At 43.5% G+C, this 19771-nt stretch overlaps 1 protein-coding gene across 3 annotated transcripts in view; it reads right to left on the reverse strand.

Moving 5' to 3' along the window:
* Positions 1-1350: 1350 nt before the first annotated feature.
* The window catches only part of TMEM108 (transmembrane protein 108), a 282268-nt gene continuing 263847 nt past the window's right edge, over positions 1351-19771 (reverse strand). For all 3 annotated transcript variants that reach the window (XM_068234491.1, XM_068234490.1, XM_068234492.1), the window contains one exon: positions 1351-1850. In XM_068234491.1, coding sequence (XP_068090592.1) covers positions 1728-1850 — 123 coding nt within the window. In that variant the 3' untranslated portion in view covers positions 1351-1727. The remainder of the gene's footprint in view (positions 1851-19771) is intronic.

The following is a 19771-nucleotide window of genomic DNA, read 5'->3' on the forward strand; positions in this document are numbered from 1 at the left end:
GTGAGGGAGGGGGGGGGGGGTATTTCCCCCCTCCCCACCGCTGCCTCCACTGCCCCTCCTTCTAGCGCTGCTTCCCCCCTCCTGGGCATCTATACTGGGGGCAATTAAACTAGCTATACTGGGGGCAACTAAACTAGCTATACTGGGGGCAACTAAACTAGCTATACTGGGGGGCAACTAAACTACCTATACTGGGGGCAACTAAACTAGCTATACTGGGGGCAACTAAACTAGCTATACTGGGCACTATCCTAGCTATACTGGGCACTATACTAGCTATACTGAGGCACTACCTACCCATACTGGGCACTATACAGGGGCACTACCTATCCATACTGGGACTATACTAGCTATACTGGGGCACTATACTGGGGTAACTATACTAACCATACTGGGGCAACTAAACTCCCTATACTGGGGCAACTAAACACCCTATACTGGGGCAACTATGCTAGCTATGCAGCCGCACCCCAGCCCCCCCCCCCCCCCAATAGCCTGCTGCGCACGGCACTGTCCACTAGGTCGCGCAAACACCCGCGTGCGCCCCCCGCCGTTCCCCGGAGAAAAATATGGTCAGAAAGTGTTCCCCGGGCCCGAAAAGGTTGGGAACCACTGCCTTAAGGTATGTACACACGTCCTGATTTTCCACCCAACTTGTCGTCAGACTTGTCGTATGAACGATAAGTTGGATGTGTGTACGTGCAGTCGAGCAACTGATAACAGCTGGTTTGCCCGATCCGCTTAGTGGATCAGATGGATCGTTCAAACAACTGTGAGGTCCATACGTGTGTACAAACGACCAGCGGTCGTTTGACCAACTGATAAGTCAAAGTGAGTTGGACGAGAGTTGGACAAAGAGTCAAACGACATGTAAATTAATTTGTTGGACACTTTGTTTGGACGTGTGTACATGACATTTAAACCACCTGCTGTTTGCCTGACAAGTCGTTCAAACGACAATCAGGTGTAAAGTTGGACGTGTGTACGCACCTTTAGCTGTACTACACATACAAATCATTATATTATACGTTTATTTTCACTTCAGATTCCCTTTAAATAATTTGTTAGTCCATTTGTACAGCGTCCCACTACCAATCAAGTTGTTCTTTAGCTCTATAATATCTATCTATCTGTCTGTCTATCTATCTATCTATCTATCTATCTATCTATCTATCTATCTATCTATCTATCTATCTATTTATATATATATTCTGCTCTCTGTGTCCTCAGAGGAGATTTTATTTTATGTTGTGTTTGAGGTAAGGAATAATGCCCACATTGAACCCAGACTGCACCCATGCATGTACTGTACAGCCTTGGATGTTTAAATAACACAGCACGGCACACATTTTTTTTACATATAAATAACTGTATTTATAAAGCCACAGATTATTCTGTAAAGTTTTACCACAATTGTAAAAAGATGACATTTCTTAGGAAAACAAGCTGAGAAAACATTCTAGTCATTGGAGGGGAAGAGGGAGGTACAACAAAGCATGTTTATATTATATAGATGTATGTGGATATGTATGTGGATACTCAGATCTGCCATTAGGATGATTTGGAGGGATGGCTGTAAAGTCAACTAAAACCAACTAAAGTTTAAACTGTTATTCAGTTTCTACAGCAAACGAAACAGAGCTTCGGTGTCCAGGCATCCTTTTTCTGTAAGTCTGTTGATGTCTGGGACTGCATGGAAAATACAGTGCTGAGCATGTCAGTGAGTCTCATATCTCTGAAATGTGTTCACGTCCTGAAAAAAGTGTTTCCTGACAAAATGGGTTGACCAGGACCATTCCACTGCTTCGGTAGTCACCATTGGCTGGGGAACGAGGCTCCGAGAGATGGTCCTATAGAGAAAATAGGTATATAAGTATCATAGAAAATAACAACTGATTTATTGAAATACTAAGACCACCCTGAGCTAATTTAACAGATCTGAGAAGGTGATGGCGTTCATGCTTGTTTTGCTTTTCTTTAGGTTTTTTTTTTTTTTGTGCTAGTTTTTAATATTCCCACCAAAGTAACAAACACAGTTACTATTAAACCGCATTATAACAGCGTTCAAATGGGCACACATGTAAGAGTGTTAACTTGTTAACACATGGGCCCATATGCAATTCACTTTTTCACTTGAGTTTTCTCCTAGGAGATAATTTTTCATTTTCAAATTAAAATAACTTCCCAGCACTTTGAAACTAAAAAAGTACCAACAAGTAAATGAAAAAGGACTATCACAATTATTTTGAGCATTTTCTTGCTTTCTGATAGCTTAAAATGCATTTTATTGACACATTTAAAAATATCATCCAGGAGAAAACTTAGGAGAAAAAGTTAATTGCATATATATGCAATTCACTTTTTCTCCTGAGTTTTCTCCTAGGTGATATTTTTACAACTTGCCATAAAATGTTTTTTAAGTCACCAGCAATCAAGAAATTACTAAAAATAAAATTGATAGTACGTTTTCACCAACTTTTTGGTACTTTTTCAATTGTAAAATGCTGAAAATCTAGTTTATAGAGAAGATGAAAATGATCTCCTAGGAGATAACTCAGGTGAAAAAATGAATTGCATATGGGCCATGGGCTCCAGATCTTAGAGGGCACAGTGCATGAGATCATTGCAGTGTAACTGAAGGGGAGCAGCTCCTGCAACTGCAGGGGGGGGGGCAGAGCTGTTAGGGGGCCCCCATCTACTACTTCACTCCATCCAATAAAGGGGTCCATGCTTCAGCTCAGGTGTTTTTGTGACTACACTTGTTATTGGTTTGAAGATTATAAAGTGTCCACACTGAAGATTATGATGACCCTTGGAAGATGGGTTCCCAGGCTGTGAGTGTCAGGGGTAGGCAAGGAAAGGTGTGAACACTAGGGGGCAGGGCTGGATCTCTAGAAAGGCCACAAAGGCCCCGACTTTGGGTTCGGTTGCAGCCTAGAGGGGCACCTGGACATGAAAGAGAGGCTGCTACATATGAAAGAGGAGGGTGAAAATGGGGAGCAACACATGAAAAAGGAAAACTAATGCTCAATGTAGCTGTTTGTGAAAGAGAGAGGCTGCATACATGGGTGAAATGCATGGGAGAGGGGGCTGTACATGGAATGGGAGGGGAGCCGCTGCACATGGAAGGGGAACCACAACATACTTGGCCTAGAGGCACACAATCTATAAATCCGGCCTTGCTGGGGGCCCCATGATTTGTAGTTATGCTACTGGAGACATAGAGATTGTTTTAAAGAGATGGTTTTTCATTTGAGGATACATGTTCCTTGTTATTTAGTGCATATTTTTGGGGTTTTTTGAGCACTGTATATTGCTGACTAATTTAAATCACTGAACAACTGGCCTATTGCCATGCTACACTTTAGCTTTGTCAGTTTCCACCAATCCTCTCCCCGGGTGCAAGCAGCACTTTTGAAAGAAGTCTATATTGCTCTCATATAAGGTTTAATATAATGTACCTATGTTTGCCAAATAGACCGTATAAATGAGGCTGCAAAGCTGAGGACATTTTGGCACTTTAAAAGCAACGATAATAGGTAGCATGTTTTTTTTTTTATCCCATTACAAATGCAAAGCACACCTGCGCAGGCGATATAATGACACTGGTTTACTAATGTTGTATATATCTTGCATTTGTATTCATAAGGAATATAATGCATTCATATACACAAGAGGGCCTGTCAACAGATAACCTTGTATAAATTGGCCTTGCAGTTTTTCTAAATCCCTCCACCTCTGCATTTGCTGTTTTTAAAGTGGATAAGTTATTGTATGCCAGTGGTGAGGTGAATGCTAATCCATTGGAAGGCTTATCTCATATACCAGCTTATACATTTAAGATTAAATATATAGCACCTGCTAGAGCAGGCAATCCATATAGGCTGCTATTTGATACTTTTCTATGTGAATCTGTTATATTATGTGTGTTATTTATAACTTGTATTGCAGGGTTGACTAGTGTGAGGTGAAGCTTAGTAATTGTGGAAGAAGCAGTAACACAAAACATCCTACAAATAGTAATATCTCCAGCATGAAAGACATTTCACAAGTGCTTCAAAAATAAACCATAATGATCAGTTCCCTTATGCAAGTCTTTTTAATGAGGCTCCCCAGATACTGGAATACAAGGGGAACCTAAACTGAGAAGGATATGGATTGTTCCTTTTAAAATGCCAGTTGCCTGGCTCTCCTGCTGATCCTGTGTCTCTAATACTTTTAGTCACAGCCCCTGAACAAGGATGCAGATCACTTACTCTGACTCATGTCAGAATAGATTAGCTGCATGCTTGTTTCAGGTGTGTGATTCAGCCACTACTGCAGCCAAAGATCAGCAGGACTGCCAAGCAACTGCTATTGTTTAATACGAAATATCCATATCCCTGTCAGTTAAGGTTCCCTTTAAGTTATTTGGTTCCTCGGATGCCAGATTTAAGCGGTCAAGACCCCTCAGTTAGCAGAATTAAGTATCAACATGCTTCCAGATAGGTAGCTATGTGCTCCCAGATGCCCAAATTAAGTAGCCATTGTGCCATCAGATAAAGGAAATAAGTAGCCAAATGCCCCCAGATACAAAAATTAAGAGACCAGATGCAACCCCACAAAAAATTAGTAACCATGCCCCCAAGATACCAGAATGAAGTAGGCATTATGCTGTACGATTAAACAATTAAGTAGCCAGGTGTCCCCAGATTAAAAAGTTAAGTAGCCTTGAACCTTTAGATAATAGAATCAAGTTGCCACAATCCTCCAGATTGTGATGATTTGCTCAGCTGCCTGTGCAGGCAGCCAGCCTTTTGACCATTGTGTAGGTTTGCAGGCTGCAGGACTCTGGAAAGAAGAGCTTCTGTCAGTTTTGCAGCTTGTGCTTGCAGAGGAATTTGCATACGTTGTCATGCAAATTGCCTGGCCACATTCATTGGAGGCGTGAACTATAGGTACTATGTCTTTCCCACAATGCTTCGCTGTTCATAAGGATTTCGTCCTATGTAACACTCCTGGTGGGGTGTCAGCCTTGCTCTCTGTTTGAACATCAGCTTAGAGTAATTCCTAAATCTGCGCTAGGCAGATTTCCCTAGTGCTGTTAGGATTGTATTATCTGTATTGCCTGTTCTGTCTTGTCTTGCCTGTTTGCCATTGTCCTGTCCCTATGGTGGTTGACAGGAAATGGTTCTGATCTCTGTTCTTGGAGTATAGCTGGTGCAGCGGTTGCTACCAGCTATCTCTTCTGTTCTGTCTCCTGGGATCGCACTAGCTACTTTTTGCTAGCGCTGGGGATCCTTCTGTTCTGTCTCCTGGGATCGCGCTAGCTACTTTTCGCTAGCGCTGGGGATCCTTCTGTTCTGTCTTCTGGGATCGCGCTGGCCATTTTTCGCTGGCGCTGGGGATCCTTCTGTTCTGCTACTCTGTACTTGGATCGCGCTAGCCACTTTTCGCGGTTAGCTAGCATTTGTTATTTTCCGTATCTCCTCATTGTATTATTTGCTGTGCCTTTGCTAACCTCGCATTCTGTTCTGATCTGCCTTGTGTCTCGTCTGGCGATCGCACCTCTCGCGATCGCGTTCCTATTTCATATCTGCTGTTGTGTGTGTGCGGTTGCGGGGTGGCGACTGGATTGGCACACACACATACAACCTGTCCCTTTGCTCATTCTCATTCGCAATCGCCTCTCTTGCGATTGCGTTCTGCGTTTTGTACAATTCCTGTCTGGCATTTGTGGAGGTACAGAGGATTGGTTCCTCTGCACTCCCCAGCGCCATCTGCCGACAGGAATTTTCCCTCTACGGGTGCGTAGCACCTTTTGCTGGGTTCCTGCAAATTATACGCTTGTGGAGGATTTCCGCCGTGTCAGCGCACACGTTGTGCGCTGATCACGGAGAAAGTTCCACAATCGTTACACAGATACAATAAAATTAAGCCATGTGTTGCCAAATACAAGACTGCAGATAGCCAAGTTTGCCCGCAGATACCAGTATTAGGTAGCCATGTGCTGATAAACAACAGTATATCAGGACTAAGCGTCCGTTCAACATATCAGTTTTAGGTACACCAAATAGAAGTATACAACCCCACGGATAGTAGTTTTTGGTAGCCATGTGTGTCCATGTGTGTCCATGTGCCCCCCTCCATGTAGAGCAGGGGTCTCAAACTCAATTTACCTGGGGGCCGCAGGAGGCAAAGTCAGGATGAGGCTGGGCCGCATAAGGAATTTCACAATCGCTGCGCATCGCCGCCTCTGCCCACCCCTCTCACTCTTCCTTCACAGAGAGGGGCGAGGAGAGGCGGCGATACATGCGGCGATTGACGTCAGGAGGGTCAGAGCTGAAGCTGAAAGCTCTGCCCCTTCCAGGAAATGCCGGCGGATTGCCCCCCCAGGCGATTTGGGGGCTCTGCAGCCCTCGTTTAGCATCGGGGATGCGGCGGATTACTTGGGAGCACAGAAGCAAACTATAAGGAAGCGTTTGCCGGCGAGGGCCACAAAATTTTGTATCGAGGGCCGCAAATGGCCCGCGGGCCGCGAGTTTGAGATCCCTGATGTAGAGTAAGCAGCAATGGAGTGTCACTGCACTTTCTCCTCCAGCCACTCAGGTGGGCTGGTGCAATGTCATTATTTATTTCTGGCATGCACAAATCAACATCATATGCTGGTGGTTCAAAGGACCACAAACATGGCTGCAGTGGAGAGCCATGGAGACAGGACACCCTGAACAAAGGAGGCATATGTGGTGGTAACAAATTCAGAATGCCTCTAACCTCTCTCTCTCTTTTTTTTTTTTTGCAGCTAATGCTCTCCTTGTTGGAGACATTAATTCACTTCCTGTTACTACTGAAACTATTACTACTACTAAAAAAGGTGGAGCAGTGCTTTAAACTATACCCTCTCTATCTAAAACTAAAAAAAATGTTTTGGCTGCAATTAAACTTTAAAATTCAACTTAAAAAAACAACACTTATTTGAAAAGGAACAAAAACGGCCAGGATAAGACCCTGAGGCAGGGGTCACACTTATCGGCTTTCGTACGCGTTTTCTGCACAGAAAAACTGACTTCAACTGAGAACTCATGTTAATCAATAAGCAAGGTCACACTTTAATGCAGATTTTGCATGCAGAAAAAAAACTGACATCTTGCGCAATTTGTCAGTTTTCTCTATAAATTACATTAGCTGCTGTAAGGCAGGGGTCACACTTGTCTTTCAGTTTTCTGCAAAGTGCAGAAAACTGAAAGACAAGTGTGACCCCTGCCTGAATGTCCTACACGTTTTGCTGTAACTAGAGATAGCTCTATGGGGTTGGAAGAGACTCAGTTTTCTGAAAGAGCTCTTGGAACTGCATGGAGCAGCTATAGGACCCTTTTAGCAAACTAGCAAGTTGGCCACAAAGACCACTGGTCCTGCTCGCAAGTGGAAAAAAAAGTATTTCCAACAATAATTTGATGGATAGCAAGTCATTTGCACAACTGTCTGGCAAATTTGAACTTTTTTGCTATAGATTCCTCCTGTTACACTTGATGACGTGTACAAGCCCAGTGGTTTTTCAAAGTTGTCTTGACATGCTACCTCAGACCCTGCATCACTCTGCGTATGAGTGATGATTCTCCCAAATCGTGTGTTCTTGGTGGAACATAAGGCCAGGCTTAACAAACACTGTTACAAATTCACATGAACCAGCTCTAACTCATTTCTAGTACAATTTATTTTTGATTTTTCTTCAGTCATTAAAAACTGCCTTTTAGCAGCGTACAAACATCATCATTTACTGAGATACATGGGCAAACTACAGCCTGCAGGCCTGACCCAGCCATTTTAGTCTTTTTAATCAGTCCCGCTAATGCCCAGATCATTTAAGCGGTGCATGGATACTTAATATCATTTTAAGTGGCAGAGGACACATACGGTATGACCACCCAGTATTAATACCTGGGGCGGGGATTTGGGTACATATACCTACCCAATATCTGGGGTGGGAGAAGCACACAAGGCTACTGGGGGGAGGGGGGCTTGGTGGTGTTGGTGGGGGCCCACAGGTCAACATTTCCCATCTGGGACCAGAGCTCTCCAGCTACGCCACTGTGTCTGATGTTGCTACTGCAATGATTTAGGCATCCAGATTTCAGTCTTTGGGGACACCTCAGGTTTACTTAAAACAACTACATCAATCTGCTCTTAGTCTGGCCCACTGTCTAATTTAAAAACCCATTGTGGCCCAATATTCACAAGCTTGGCCACCCCTGGTCCATAAGCTCCAAAAATGTAAATCTGGCTCAGGGTATTGGATAGCCATTTGAAAACAATTCTTATATTAGTCTCTGTCCATATGTGTTATGATTACTGACTGAAATGACAGTAGTTTCACAATAATAAACAGGGATAGAGGCATTAAAGCTGGTAACCATCCAGCAATCAGATCACACAACACAGATGTCTATTCCTCTGAGTATTACCAGTCTATTTTAATCTATTGAGAAGAGAGATTAGTAGATGAGTAGAAGGCACTTTGCTGCAGGAACAAAAATAGCAGCAACCTAGGATTTTCCATGTTGGTCTACTGCTGAAGAGGACAATGCTTGTGCACTTTCTAGACTTTCACCTGAAACAATAAGGTCTGGTTCAGACTCAGCACTTGATGTGCCGCTTGCCTGCAATTTGCACTTGTGATTCCAATTCAATAGGACGAGAATCGCAGAGCAGTCACCCCCGAAACACTGCATGCAGCGTGTTTGCAATTGATTGATTCGCAAACGCTGCAGTGTGAATGTATCCATAGGGATACATTAGTAGCAGCGCTTTGCTGATCGATGGTGATCAGCGAAGTGCTGAAAAATTATCCAGTGTGAACTAGCTCTAAGAGTGAGGACATCTAAAGTGTGTATGTATTTTAACTTTATCTTGTACAGAAATTCAGCATCTTGGAAGCCTGTTACTTTAGCTGCCCAATTGGGCATGTGCATTTCTAATATGAATTTGCATTAAACTGCATCCTTACTGAAAACTTAAAGTAAACTTTTATGAAAGTCATTTCCCTAAACCTAACTAAATAAAATTATTTATAAACAGACGGTTTCCGCACACTTGCACTAATTCAGTGTTCTAGGGCTTGGAAACAATTGCATAGTTAGAGAAAAGATGCCCATGAAGAAAAAGCAACACTCAATTTTAAAGTAATGCAGAAATATGTAACATCTTTATTAAATCACTTTAGACAGTAATCTATTGTACTCAATGATTGGTCAATTCATAAAACTACAAAACAGTAAAAAAAAATTACCATATTAAAACTCATTGCTCACTGGTTCCAGTAATCAATAATTAATTCATGTGCCCAGAAATCTGTATAGTGTAATAATAAATCACCCAGAGCTAAAAAATGAACCCCCAAGTGAATGACCTCGGGTTCAATAAAGTGCAAAAGATAGGGAATTGATTAGTGGTTATTCAAATCATGGCAGTGAGTTTTAATACAGGTATTTTTTAACAGTGTTTATTTTTATGAATTGATCAATCACAGAGTTATTGATTATTGTATTGTCTAATGTGATAAAATAAAGATTGTGCATATTTTTACATTACCTTAAAATTGAGAGGTGCTTTTTCTTCATATGCATCTTTTTTCTAAGTATGTAAATAAAATGATTAATCCAGAAAACAGAAATGATGGAAACTGCACAAAATGAGGTAAGAACAGAAAATAGCTCATAATGGACATTTGAAAATTCACCTTACAGAGAAAAAATAATTTCAAGTTGCACATTTACACACTTCATTGGCCTTTCCAAGTAAAGTGATAACACATTTTTCTTACTACTTAAATAAGCAATTAGCTTCCATATGGGTGATCCCTGAAGAGCCGTTGAATACCACAAGCTATCATGCGTTTCTCTAGTCATTAAACGGCAAATTGATTGGCTCAGATGTATTAAGTTTCATGTATATGGATAAGTTCAGTTTTATCTCTTGCCCCCAGACTATGAATAATATTAAAGAGACATCATCTATCTTTTGTAGCAACCAAGCTCTGCCTCACAATCTCCTCATTAAATACCTGGACAGCCATAAAGGTTTACTGAATCATAAGTTGGATTAATTAGTTGTTAATAATGCTTAATGACTTGTATGGAAATGCTCCGTATCTTGTCAGGGATGCTTGGGAGTTGTATTGCAGATAAGCACAAATTGTTCCCAGCTGTTCGACTTTTGGAGGAACAGTCCCAATTTTGGAACCAAAACCATCCTGTCCATTAGTGATGGTAGTAGTAGATGCACTAGATGCAAAGTAGATGCAAATAACTGAGTTGATGCAAATGTATACAACAAAATCATGCAAATGTATGCAGCTTGAAAATGAACCAATTGAATTTTACCTGTGAGAAAACGCGGAAAGCTGCCGCGTGTACTGCCGGCAAGGCGGCTGATTCCGCGTCCACCGCGGCGGCTTGTCCGCAGCACCGTGCGTCTGGTGTGGCTGGGTCTGTTAGTTCACACAGGCTGAGGAATACGCGCGCGCGCGCTGAGAGACAGAACCTTTATGACAAACAAGGAGGGATCAGCTGACCAGGTTGGTCAGCTGACCTCAAGGCAAGTGGCTATTGGTTGATCGCTGATGGGCAGCGCCGGAGAGCGCTGCTCTATATATAGTCACTGCTGGCCAGTCTCAGGTTGTCTGCCGTTGCGAACACTTATGTGGAAGCACTCAGACCTTAGTCAGATCCAACAGTGTGTTAGAACCAGGAGGACCTGGGAATTCACAATGAACCAGATTACCTCTGTGTATTATTGTGTTATACTTCAGACTAGTTCCAGGGTGTCGAGACCACGGACCTCACACCCAAGATTAGGGACTCTGTGTTATCATTCTGTTATACTCCAGACTAGTTCCAGGGTGTCGAGACCACGGACCTCATACCCAAGATTAGGAACTGTGTTATCATTCTGTTATACTCCAGACTAGTTCCAGGGTGTCGAGACCACGGACCTCACACCCAAGTCTAGGAATACTCTGTACCATCATATTATCCTCCAGACTAGTTCCAGGGTGTAGAGACCACGGACCTCACACCCAAGACTAGGCATTGTTGATATCTGTTATGACCTATTGCATTCCTGACTATTCCTCTGCTTTCTGATTCGGTACTTACGTATATCTGATTACCTGTTGCCAAACCCTGCCTGCCTTGGATACCGAACCAGTCTTCTGCCTTTGTACTTTATCTGTCTGTGTGTTGCCGACCTGGCTTGCCCGACCTTGAGAGCTATCTCCCTCTTTAAGAGATAGTCTCCAGACCTGCTAGTGACATCCACCTATCAGGTGTCACTCACTCACAGGTCCTTCCTACCTTCACCTTGGGACTCCGCCCCTGTGGAGGTCTCAGGCTGCTGGAAGGTTGTTGTACTTCCCAAAAGGCGGTATCGCCCATACTGCCAAAGACCACCTGCTCCTCGGGTGGTCTTACTCAAAGTCATTACTGTTGCACCAAACACTCACACTATAAAGGTGTCCAGAGGTTAGTTATACTTGGATTATCTGTGATTCTGCAGATCATCAATAATCAGGTATAATCTGTATTCTTGGTGATACTGCAGATCACCAATAATCAGATTCTCTCTGTGTGCGGACACCGATCGTTACATTACCTCAGCAGGATTTGATTGGTTAATTTTCAAGCTGCATACATTTGCATACACATTTGCATACATTTGCATCAACTCAAATTTATTTGCATCTACATGACCATCACTACTGTCCATCATCCATACCCAGCTGTTCATCTCTATGTCCCCTTTACAGATATAAGCATAATAACTGTACTGTGTATATTCTCTACAAATATTGTATTGATTTCCTGGTTTGTTCTCAAATATTAATTTTAAAAAAAGTTATTAACATGTCTGGGAGTCAGTTATTGACTAAACTCACTTAATTTGCTCCTATAGATATAAAACAAAACACTCTATAGAATATAGCCCTCTAATAGTGCCTTAGCACAGATTATATGAGCAGGACAGAAAGGCACAGCCTCCAGTTACAGTAATAAACAGGATTCAATCCTCTACTCAAGAAAATTCATGCAAATATTAATTGTCCAGTAGCTATGTCTTTCTAACTAGAATACAATACAGCTCCAATCTGATCCAGTGTAGGAATATCACCAATTTCCAGGCCTTACCCCAACCACTGCCAAACAACTTCTTAATTCAAGCTATGTGGTGTATTTAACCTATGTAGTATTTCTGACACCCCCACTTCATACCGATACCTTAATGCATAGCCATCTACCTGCATAGGGGTTTGGCATAAACAGGTCCCAGGGCTGTGTCCAATTATTTAAGCCATCACTGGCATCTTTTGTATATACTGTATATAGATTTACCTTATTACCACCCCTGGGGCACTTTCCAGCTGTCATCAACATCTGTGAAACCACTACAGAGGGTGGCCACTAACAGTCCAATTTCTAGCGAAAAATCGCTTGAGCGATCAGAAATTCTGAAAGAATTGGTTGTAAATAATGTCCACTTATGGGCACAATCTATTATGAACGATTATAAAAATAGTCGTGCGATTGGATTTTCGTCAAACCAAAATTTGGATTTTCTTGTTGGTTGTGATAGATAGAAAGCAAAGATTGGTTCATTGATGGTGTAGTGAATGATTTTTTTTACTGATACAGAATTATCTGATCGCTCAAATGATCTTTCGCTAGAAATTGGATCGTTAGTGGTCACCTTAACAGTTCATGACTTTCACACACACATGATTGTGGAAGGGATGTAGGCAACAGCAACAGTGGGCTTGAACATAGGCAGGACTTCTATGCATGGCCACATAGCCAGTATGTAACTGAAAGCTATAGGAGGTCGATATAGCACAATATGTGGAGGCAGATGTGGCTGGTCACTCCACAGCAGAATTTCATTAGTACAGAGGATGCAGTATCAGCTCTATACACTAGAGGGCACCCTAGATCTTTCACCTGGATGGCCTGCACTCATAAATAATCCTGTTCAGATAAGATATTGTGACTTCACTGGTTCAATTAGCACAGCAAGTGGTATAGAAAGGAGTTCTGGCAACAGTGGCAAGTGATTTACACTAACCACTTATGCTAAAGATACGGTGCATTTATTCCTTATCAATCGAGCCACTGATGGCTCGATTGATAATATCCGACAGGTCCAATGACCCGCCGGATAGATTCCCCGCTAGAGCCCCGCGGGCGGACAATAACGGGAAATCGAGCGGCTGATAAGGAATGCCCGCGGGGACTAGCGGGAATTGATCCACGCGCACGCGCGGACGAGCGGTGACGTGCCGTCATCGAGCGGTGCATAAACGTACCGTGTATGTTTAGCATTAGAGGCAAGAAACACACCTAGTGGAGATCTAGTGGAAATAAGTTGTAAGGATGAGAAGTGATGAAACTAAGAACCAGCATAATTTAGAAGATTAACCACTTGCCGACCGCACACTCATACCGTGCGGCGGCAAAGTGGTAGCTGGAGGACCAGCGACGCACATCTGCGTCGCCAGGTGCCTCCCTAATTAATCAGGAAAGGCCGCTCGCGAGCGGCCGTTTCCTGTTAGATCATGGAGCGGGTCTCCGTGAATAGCCTGCGAGCCGCTGATCGCGGCTTGCAGACTAAATGTAAACGCAGGAGACGTTTGTCTCCATTGTTTACATTGAACAGGGCTGCTGCCACAGCAGCGCCGTAAGGCAGATCGGTGATCCCCGGCCAATCAGCGGCCGGGGATCACCGCCATGTGACAGAGGACAGCCTGTCACAGGCTGCACAGGACGGATAGCGTCCTGTGCAGCCCCGATCACCAGGGGCGAGAGGGAGGAGAGGGAGGGGGGAATTTCGCCGCAGAGGGGGGCTTTGAGGTGCCCCCCCGCAACACCCATGCAGGTAGGAGAGATCAGACGCCCCCTGCACATCATACCCATAGGGAGGAAAAAAGGGGGGCGATCTGATCGCTCTGCCTGCAACCTCATCTGTGCTGGGGGCTGCAGAGCCCACCCAGCACAGATCATAAAAAACCACGCTGGTCCTTAAGGGGGGGTAAAGGCTGAGTCCTCAAGCGGTTAAGGGCTCTTTCACAGTGCAACGTTAAGGTCGCACGTTATAAAAAGTAAAAACGCAGACTAACGCACAGAAACACAAAGTATGTGTGACATTCACAGTGCTCACGTTGCGATGTGTGCAACGTGTAGCAATATTTAGAAATTGCTGCATGCTGTGCGTTCTCTGTGTTATTAGCTACGTTGGACTGTTTGCACATGCTCAGTAATGTTTTTGATTTTTTTTTAAATGTGACGCATGCACCGTTTTCGTTCTATCAGTATGCAACGAAAACGTCACACCACGAGACACATAACGCAGGGCAATTTAACGTCACACTTCAAAAGTGACATGCGTTGCGTTAGGGGCACGTTGTGTGACCATAACGTCGCATCAAACACAACGTCCTAGTGTGGAAGAGCCCTAAAGAATGTCCTTAGAGCTAGGGCAGCATGGTGGCATAGTGGTTAGCACTCTTGCCTTGCAGTGCTGGGTCCCCAGTTCAAATCCCAGCCAGGTTAACATCTGCAAGGAGTTTTTATGTTCTCCCCTTGTCTGCATGGGTTTCTTCCAGGTACTCCGGTTTTCTCCCACATCCCAAAAAACATACAGATAAGTTAATTGGCTTCCCCTAAAATTGGCCCTAGACTATGATACATACACTACGCGATACATACATAGACATAGGACTATGATAGGGGTTAGATTGTGAGCCCCTCTGAGGGACAGTTAGTGACAAGACAATATACAGCGTACAGCGCTGCATAATATGTTGGCACTAAATAAATACTTAAATAAATAAATAAAAGCTTGAATTGTTCATGGTATATACCGTAACTAAAGGGGAAATGGGGACGAGTACAGATTAATCTCAAAAATGTGAAAGATGTCCATGTTCAGAAAGTCAGTAGGTCTGACAGACTTCCTGTCTGACCCCTTCCTGCCAGCCTTTGGTTAGGGCGTCACACATTTTGATAATGTTTTATTGAAAAGGGTTTTTTATTCCTTTTTGTTTTGACCATGAACAAAAATAACATACATGGTGCAATGATTTTACACAGAAGTAAAAGTCAAAGGTACGACTTCCGGTTCCAGCGCCTGGATGGAAGGAGGCTGAGAGCGGAGCTCCGCTAACCGTGACCCCTTCCAGCGATCCACACGCCAGCTAAAGCGCCCCCAGCACTCCTGTGGCGATCGCAGAGCACACCGGACCCGGCACATGTATCTACCCCGCTCCATGGACCGCTATTTAACGCGATCTACCTGCAAACAGAAGCCGGGCACAGAGGAGGAAGCCGCTCCCAAGATGGCCGCCGACCCCTCTCACTCACCTCCTACGCAGCACGAATCTCCCGTGCGAGAGACACAGCAGCCCGCATCTTGGGACTCTGGAGATGACACACAAACAGACGCACCAGGTGAGAGGGAGAACAGAGGCATAGACTATCAGAGGCTAGTGGCAGCGGTAGTTGAAAAACTGGCCCCAGAGTTGCAGTCCTCAATACAGGCCGCCATAGACCAGTCCTTAAAAGCAGTGCATGGCACATTACAAGCGCATGGTCAGCGACTAGATCATGCTGAGTTTCGCATACAAACAATAGAAGATGAGCGCGCCAGGGAGGTGAAGGAGAACAAAAAACAAGATGAACACAAACAAATGCAGGATAAACTGCAGGACTTACAAAATCGCTCGCGCCGCAATAATCTCAGGGTGGTGGGACTCCCAGAATCCATGACAGCACAAGCCCTCCGTGACTTTTGCGCATCTACCCTGCCCAAGATGCTGGGATTCAAACGGGGCTGCAAGGTGGAACGCGCGCATAGAGTGGGTCCCCCCGAGCTGCAGCTGACAAACGCCATCCCCGCCTAGTACTAGCTAGATACTTGGACTTTGCAGAAAAAAATAACCTATTACGGGCCTACAGAGATCTAGACCATCCCCTGGAGCACCAAGGAATCCAGATCCGCATTTTTAATGATTACTCAGTGGAAGTTTCTAAAAAGCGCCAAGCTTTCAACCCAGCATACGCTCTCTGCATCCAGAAAAAGTGGAAATTCGCACTCCAGTATCTAGCGGTGCTGAGGGTCACTGACGACTCTGAAAACACCCATGTTTTTTATACGGTTAAGAAGGCTTTATCTTTCCTCCGCAGGGATAACTCTGATCCAACCTGATCAGATTAAAGCTCACCTCTTGCAAATCGAAACTTGGCAGGGGGCGCTGCCTTGAATATTACACAACTCTCAGTACAGAGTTAGTTTCTCAGGTTTACTACTGTTAATTGTTATGAATGGCTATTCACTTTTTCAGCTAAGGATCAATGACTGGAAGGTGGTCCGGCTCTGGAGACGTAGGGAAGAGGAAAACTTCCAGGGAAGAAGTGGAGTCCAGTAACTATGTTTTTGTTCTTGTTTTATTCTGTTTTTGTTTTGTATCTCCTTCTGCTGCAATAGTTTTGAACTCAGCAACAGGGCGGTGAAGCCCCATTTGCAAATCCTTATGCAGCACAGGGAATAAGTTTTGGGGGGAGGGCTTGGGGAAGGATCTGTCATCTCTGGGAATCTAAATTAAATAAGAGGTATAAGTTAAGTATAACACTGTGTAACTTGGTCCAGGGCTGTCTAGATAAATGACTCTACGAATTACTTTGTGGAATGTCAAGGGACTGAGATCCCCTGGGAAACGATCAATAGTGCTACATCACTTGAAAAAAATTAAAACAGATATAGCTTTCATACAGGAAAGCCACCTATCATCCGAACAGTTCAAATTTATGCGTAAATCGTGGGTGGGACAAGTTTTTGGGTCAGCATCTGGGGGTCGTAAATCAGGGGTCTTGATACTACTTAATAGATCAATTCAGGGCAAAGTTATTGATCACAAAGCAGATAAAGAGGGGAGGTGGCTATGGATCAAGTTACGCCTGGCGGGAGAAGAGTTGGTTCTCTTTAATGTTTATGCACCAAATGAAATGGATAGACCCTTTTTCACTGAATTGTTGTCTGAGGTTCTTTTGCTAGGTAATGCTAGGATCATTCAGGGAGGTGACTTTAACGCTATTAATAATTTATTTGAAGATAGGTCAAAAAGAACGCCAGCTAGCAACCTGACGATAACTAAATCACAATTATTTAATGACTACATATCATCCACATCACTGTGTGACAGCTGGAGAACACTTCATCCAGATGGAGAGGAATTTACATTCCACTCGTTGCCCCATAATACTTGGTCTCGCTTAGACTATCTGCTGGTATCGCCTGTAATTATGTCCCAAATACAAACTTCAGAGATATTAGATCTTGTAATATCAGATCATGCCCCTGTACAGCTGATCTTCTCCCCGTCAATTCCCAGAGGCTCTGATGTCATCTGGCGATTCCCGTCCTACCTCTATAATGATGAGGGCTTCTCACAATTATTACTACAATGGTGGTGGGAGTACAAAGATGATAACATTGCCCATGCCAAGGACATCTTCCTATTTTGGGAAGCAGCTAAACCAACATTACGGGGGAGAATAATCGGTTACATAGCCGGCAGGAAAAAAAATCTCATGAGGACTATATGTCTGCGATGGAGGAGTTGCGTAACACACACAAGACATTTCTAAATAACCCCTCCCCTGAGACACAACTAAAATGGCTATCAGCAAAAAAAGCTGCCGAGACAAACTTTAAATTAAGAGAAAGATATATCAAATCTTACAGAGACCTATATTACTTTAAACATGGAATCAAGATGGGGACACTTCTATCAAGAATGTCTAGGCCCCAACATATGACAACTGTAATCACCAGTATACGTTCACCTAGTGGTCAACTTCACAATGATCCTAAATCCATCAGCTCAGTGTTTTGTGAATTTTATAAAAATTTATATAAACAACCATTAAATCCTAAAGAGATAGACACTTCATGGCTTGATTGGGTATCGCTATCAGCCCTGTCTGAAACTGACCTACATGAACTCAATTCCTAAATTACACCTGTAGAGGTCAGTGGCACCATTAAACAGCTTGCAAATAGAAAAGCCCCGGGCCCTGACGGGCTTAGCTCGGAATTCTACAAATTATTGAAACAAGAAATAGTGCCCTATTTGACCACCCTTTATAATAAGATACTACAGGAGGGCTGTTATCCCTCGTCGGCAAACATGGCCTACATAAAATTGATCCCCAAACCTGGAAAGGACCCTCAAAATCCATCATCCTATCGACCCATATCACTGATTAATCAGGATTTAAAAATACTCTCCAAAATAATGGCAGACCGTTTAGCTGAATTACTCCCTAAATTGGTTGGTCCTAACCAGGTGGGCTTTGTCCGCCGTCGATCAGCAATAGCAAATATACGCAAGGTTCTCCTGGTCCAGGATCATGTCCGGGCATTCCCCAAGACATGCAAAAACTATGCACTTTTAATGATTGACGCCGAAAAGGCCTTTGGTAATGTAAATTGGGGATGGCTGGACGTGGTCCTGGACAAAATGAATGTTCAGGGGGACATTAGAAACTTAATTAAAGCGATGCACACAAATCCATGTGCCCGTATATATACACCAGGCTTCTTGTCAGATACCATAATATTAGAAAAGGGACAAGGCAAGGCTGCCCCCTATCCCCCTACTCTTTAATCTCGCCTTGGAACCTCTAACCAGGCTACTCGAACAGGAAATTCCAGGTATGGAAATAGGGGACTCGGTGATATCACAGGCCATGTTTGCTGACGATATTCTGCTGTTTCTTAGAGATCCTGAATCTCAGTTAGAAAAAACTCTAATGTTAATAAGCAAGGTAGGCGCCTCTAGTGGATTTAAGCTAAATATCTCCAAGTGCGAACTCATGTATCTATCCCCATTAGCTCCCAAAACAAGTCTGAGGCACCACCCGGTGAAAGTCTGCCCCATGATTACCTACCTTGGTATAAAAATTCATAAAGACCCCAATCTCTTATATTCACTAAATTACACTCCTTTAATAGCCGATTTGAAGCGGCAATTGATAAGCTGGGAAAACCTACCAATAAATTTAATGGGGAGAGCGGCATTAATCAAATCAGTATCTTTTGGGAGACTACTATACCCCTTACAGACCATTCCTCTCCTTATGAAACATTCCGATATACAGGAACTAAATAGAGGGTTTAATAGATTTCTATGGAGGAGCAAAACAACTAGGATTGCACTATCTAAATTATCTCTGCCCAAAGAGTGGGGGGGACTAGCATTTCCAGATATTCACCGCTATAATTTGGCCTGCCTTACCCGTCACGTGAGAGATTGGCTACATAAATCAAGCATATATTCCAACTATTCACTGGAAGCATCTTTTACCGAGCCCTGGTCACTGATAGGATTGCTACATACACCCCAGAAATTCATGCCTCCAAAACTCAAAATAGCAGGGTGATTAAAGATACTGTCATGGCATGGAGGGCTCCGAGGAAGCTATTTTTGACCCCTCAAACCATCTCTAAGTACATGCCCCTATGGGGACACCCGGGCTTCCCAGCAAGTTTAGCTCATGGAGGATTTCTGGCATGGCAGGAGAGGGGGGTGGAATGTTTGGGACACCTCTGCGACCTGCGAGGGGGGAGGCTTATGTCTTTTCAGGAAATCAGAAATAAATACGGTATACCAAAGAACCATTTTCTATTTTATGGCCAAATAAAATCCTACATCTCGAGCAAAGTTAGTAATATCTCAAATGTAGCT

The sequence above is a fragment of the Hyperolius riggenbachi genome, chromosome 5, assembly GCF_040937935.1.
Source record: "Hyperolius riggenbachi isolate aHypRig1 chromosome 5, aHypRig1.pri, whole genome shotgun sequence".
NCBI lineage: Eukaryota > Metazoa > Chordata > Amphibia > Anura > Hyperoliidae > Hyperolius > Hyperolius riggenbachi.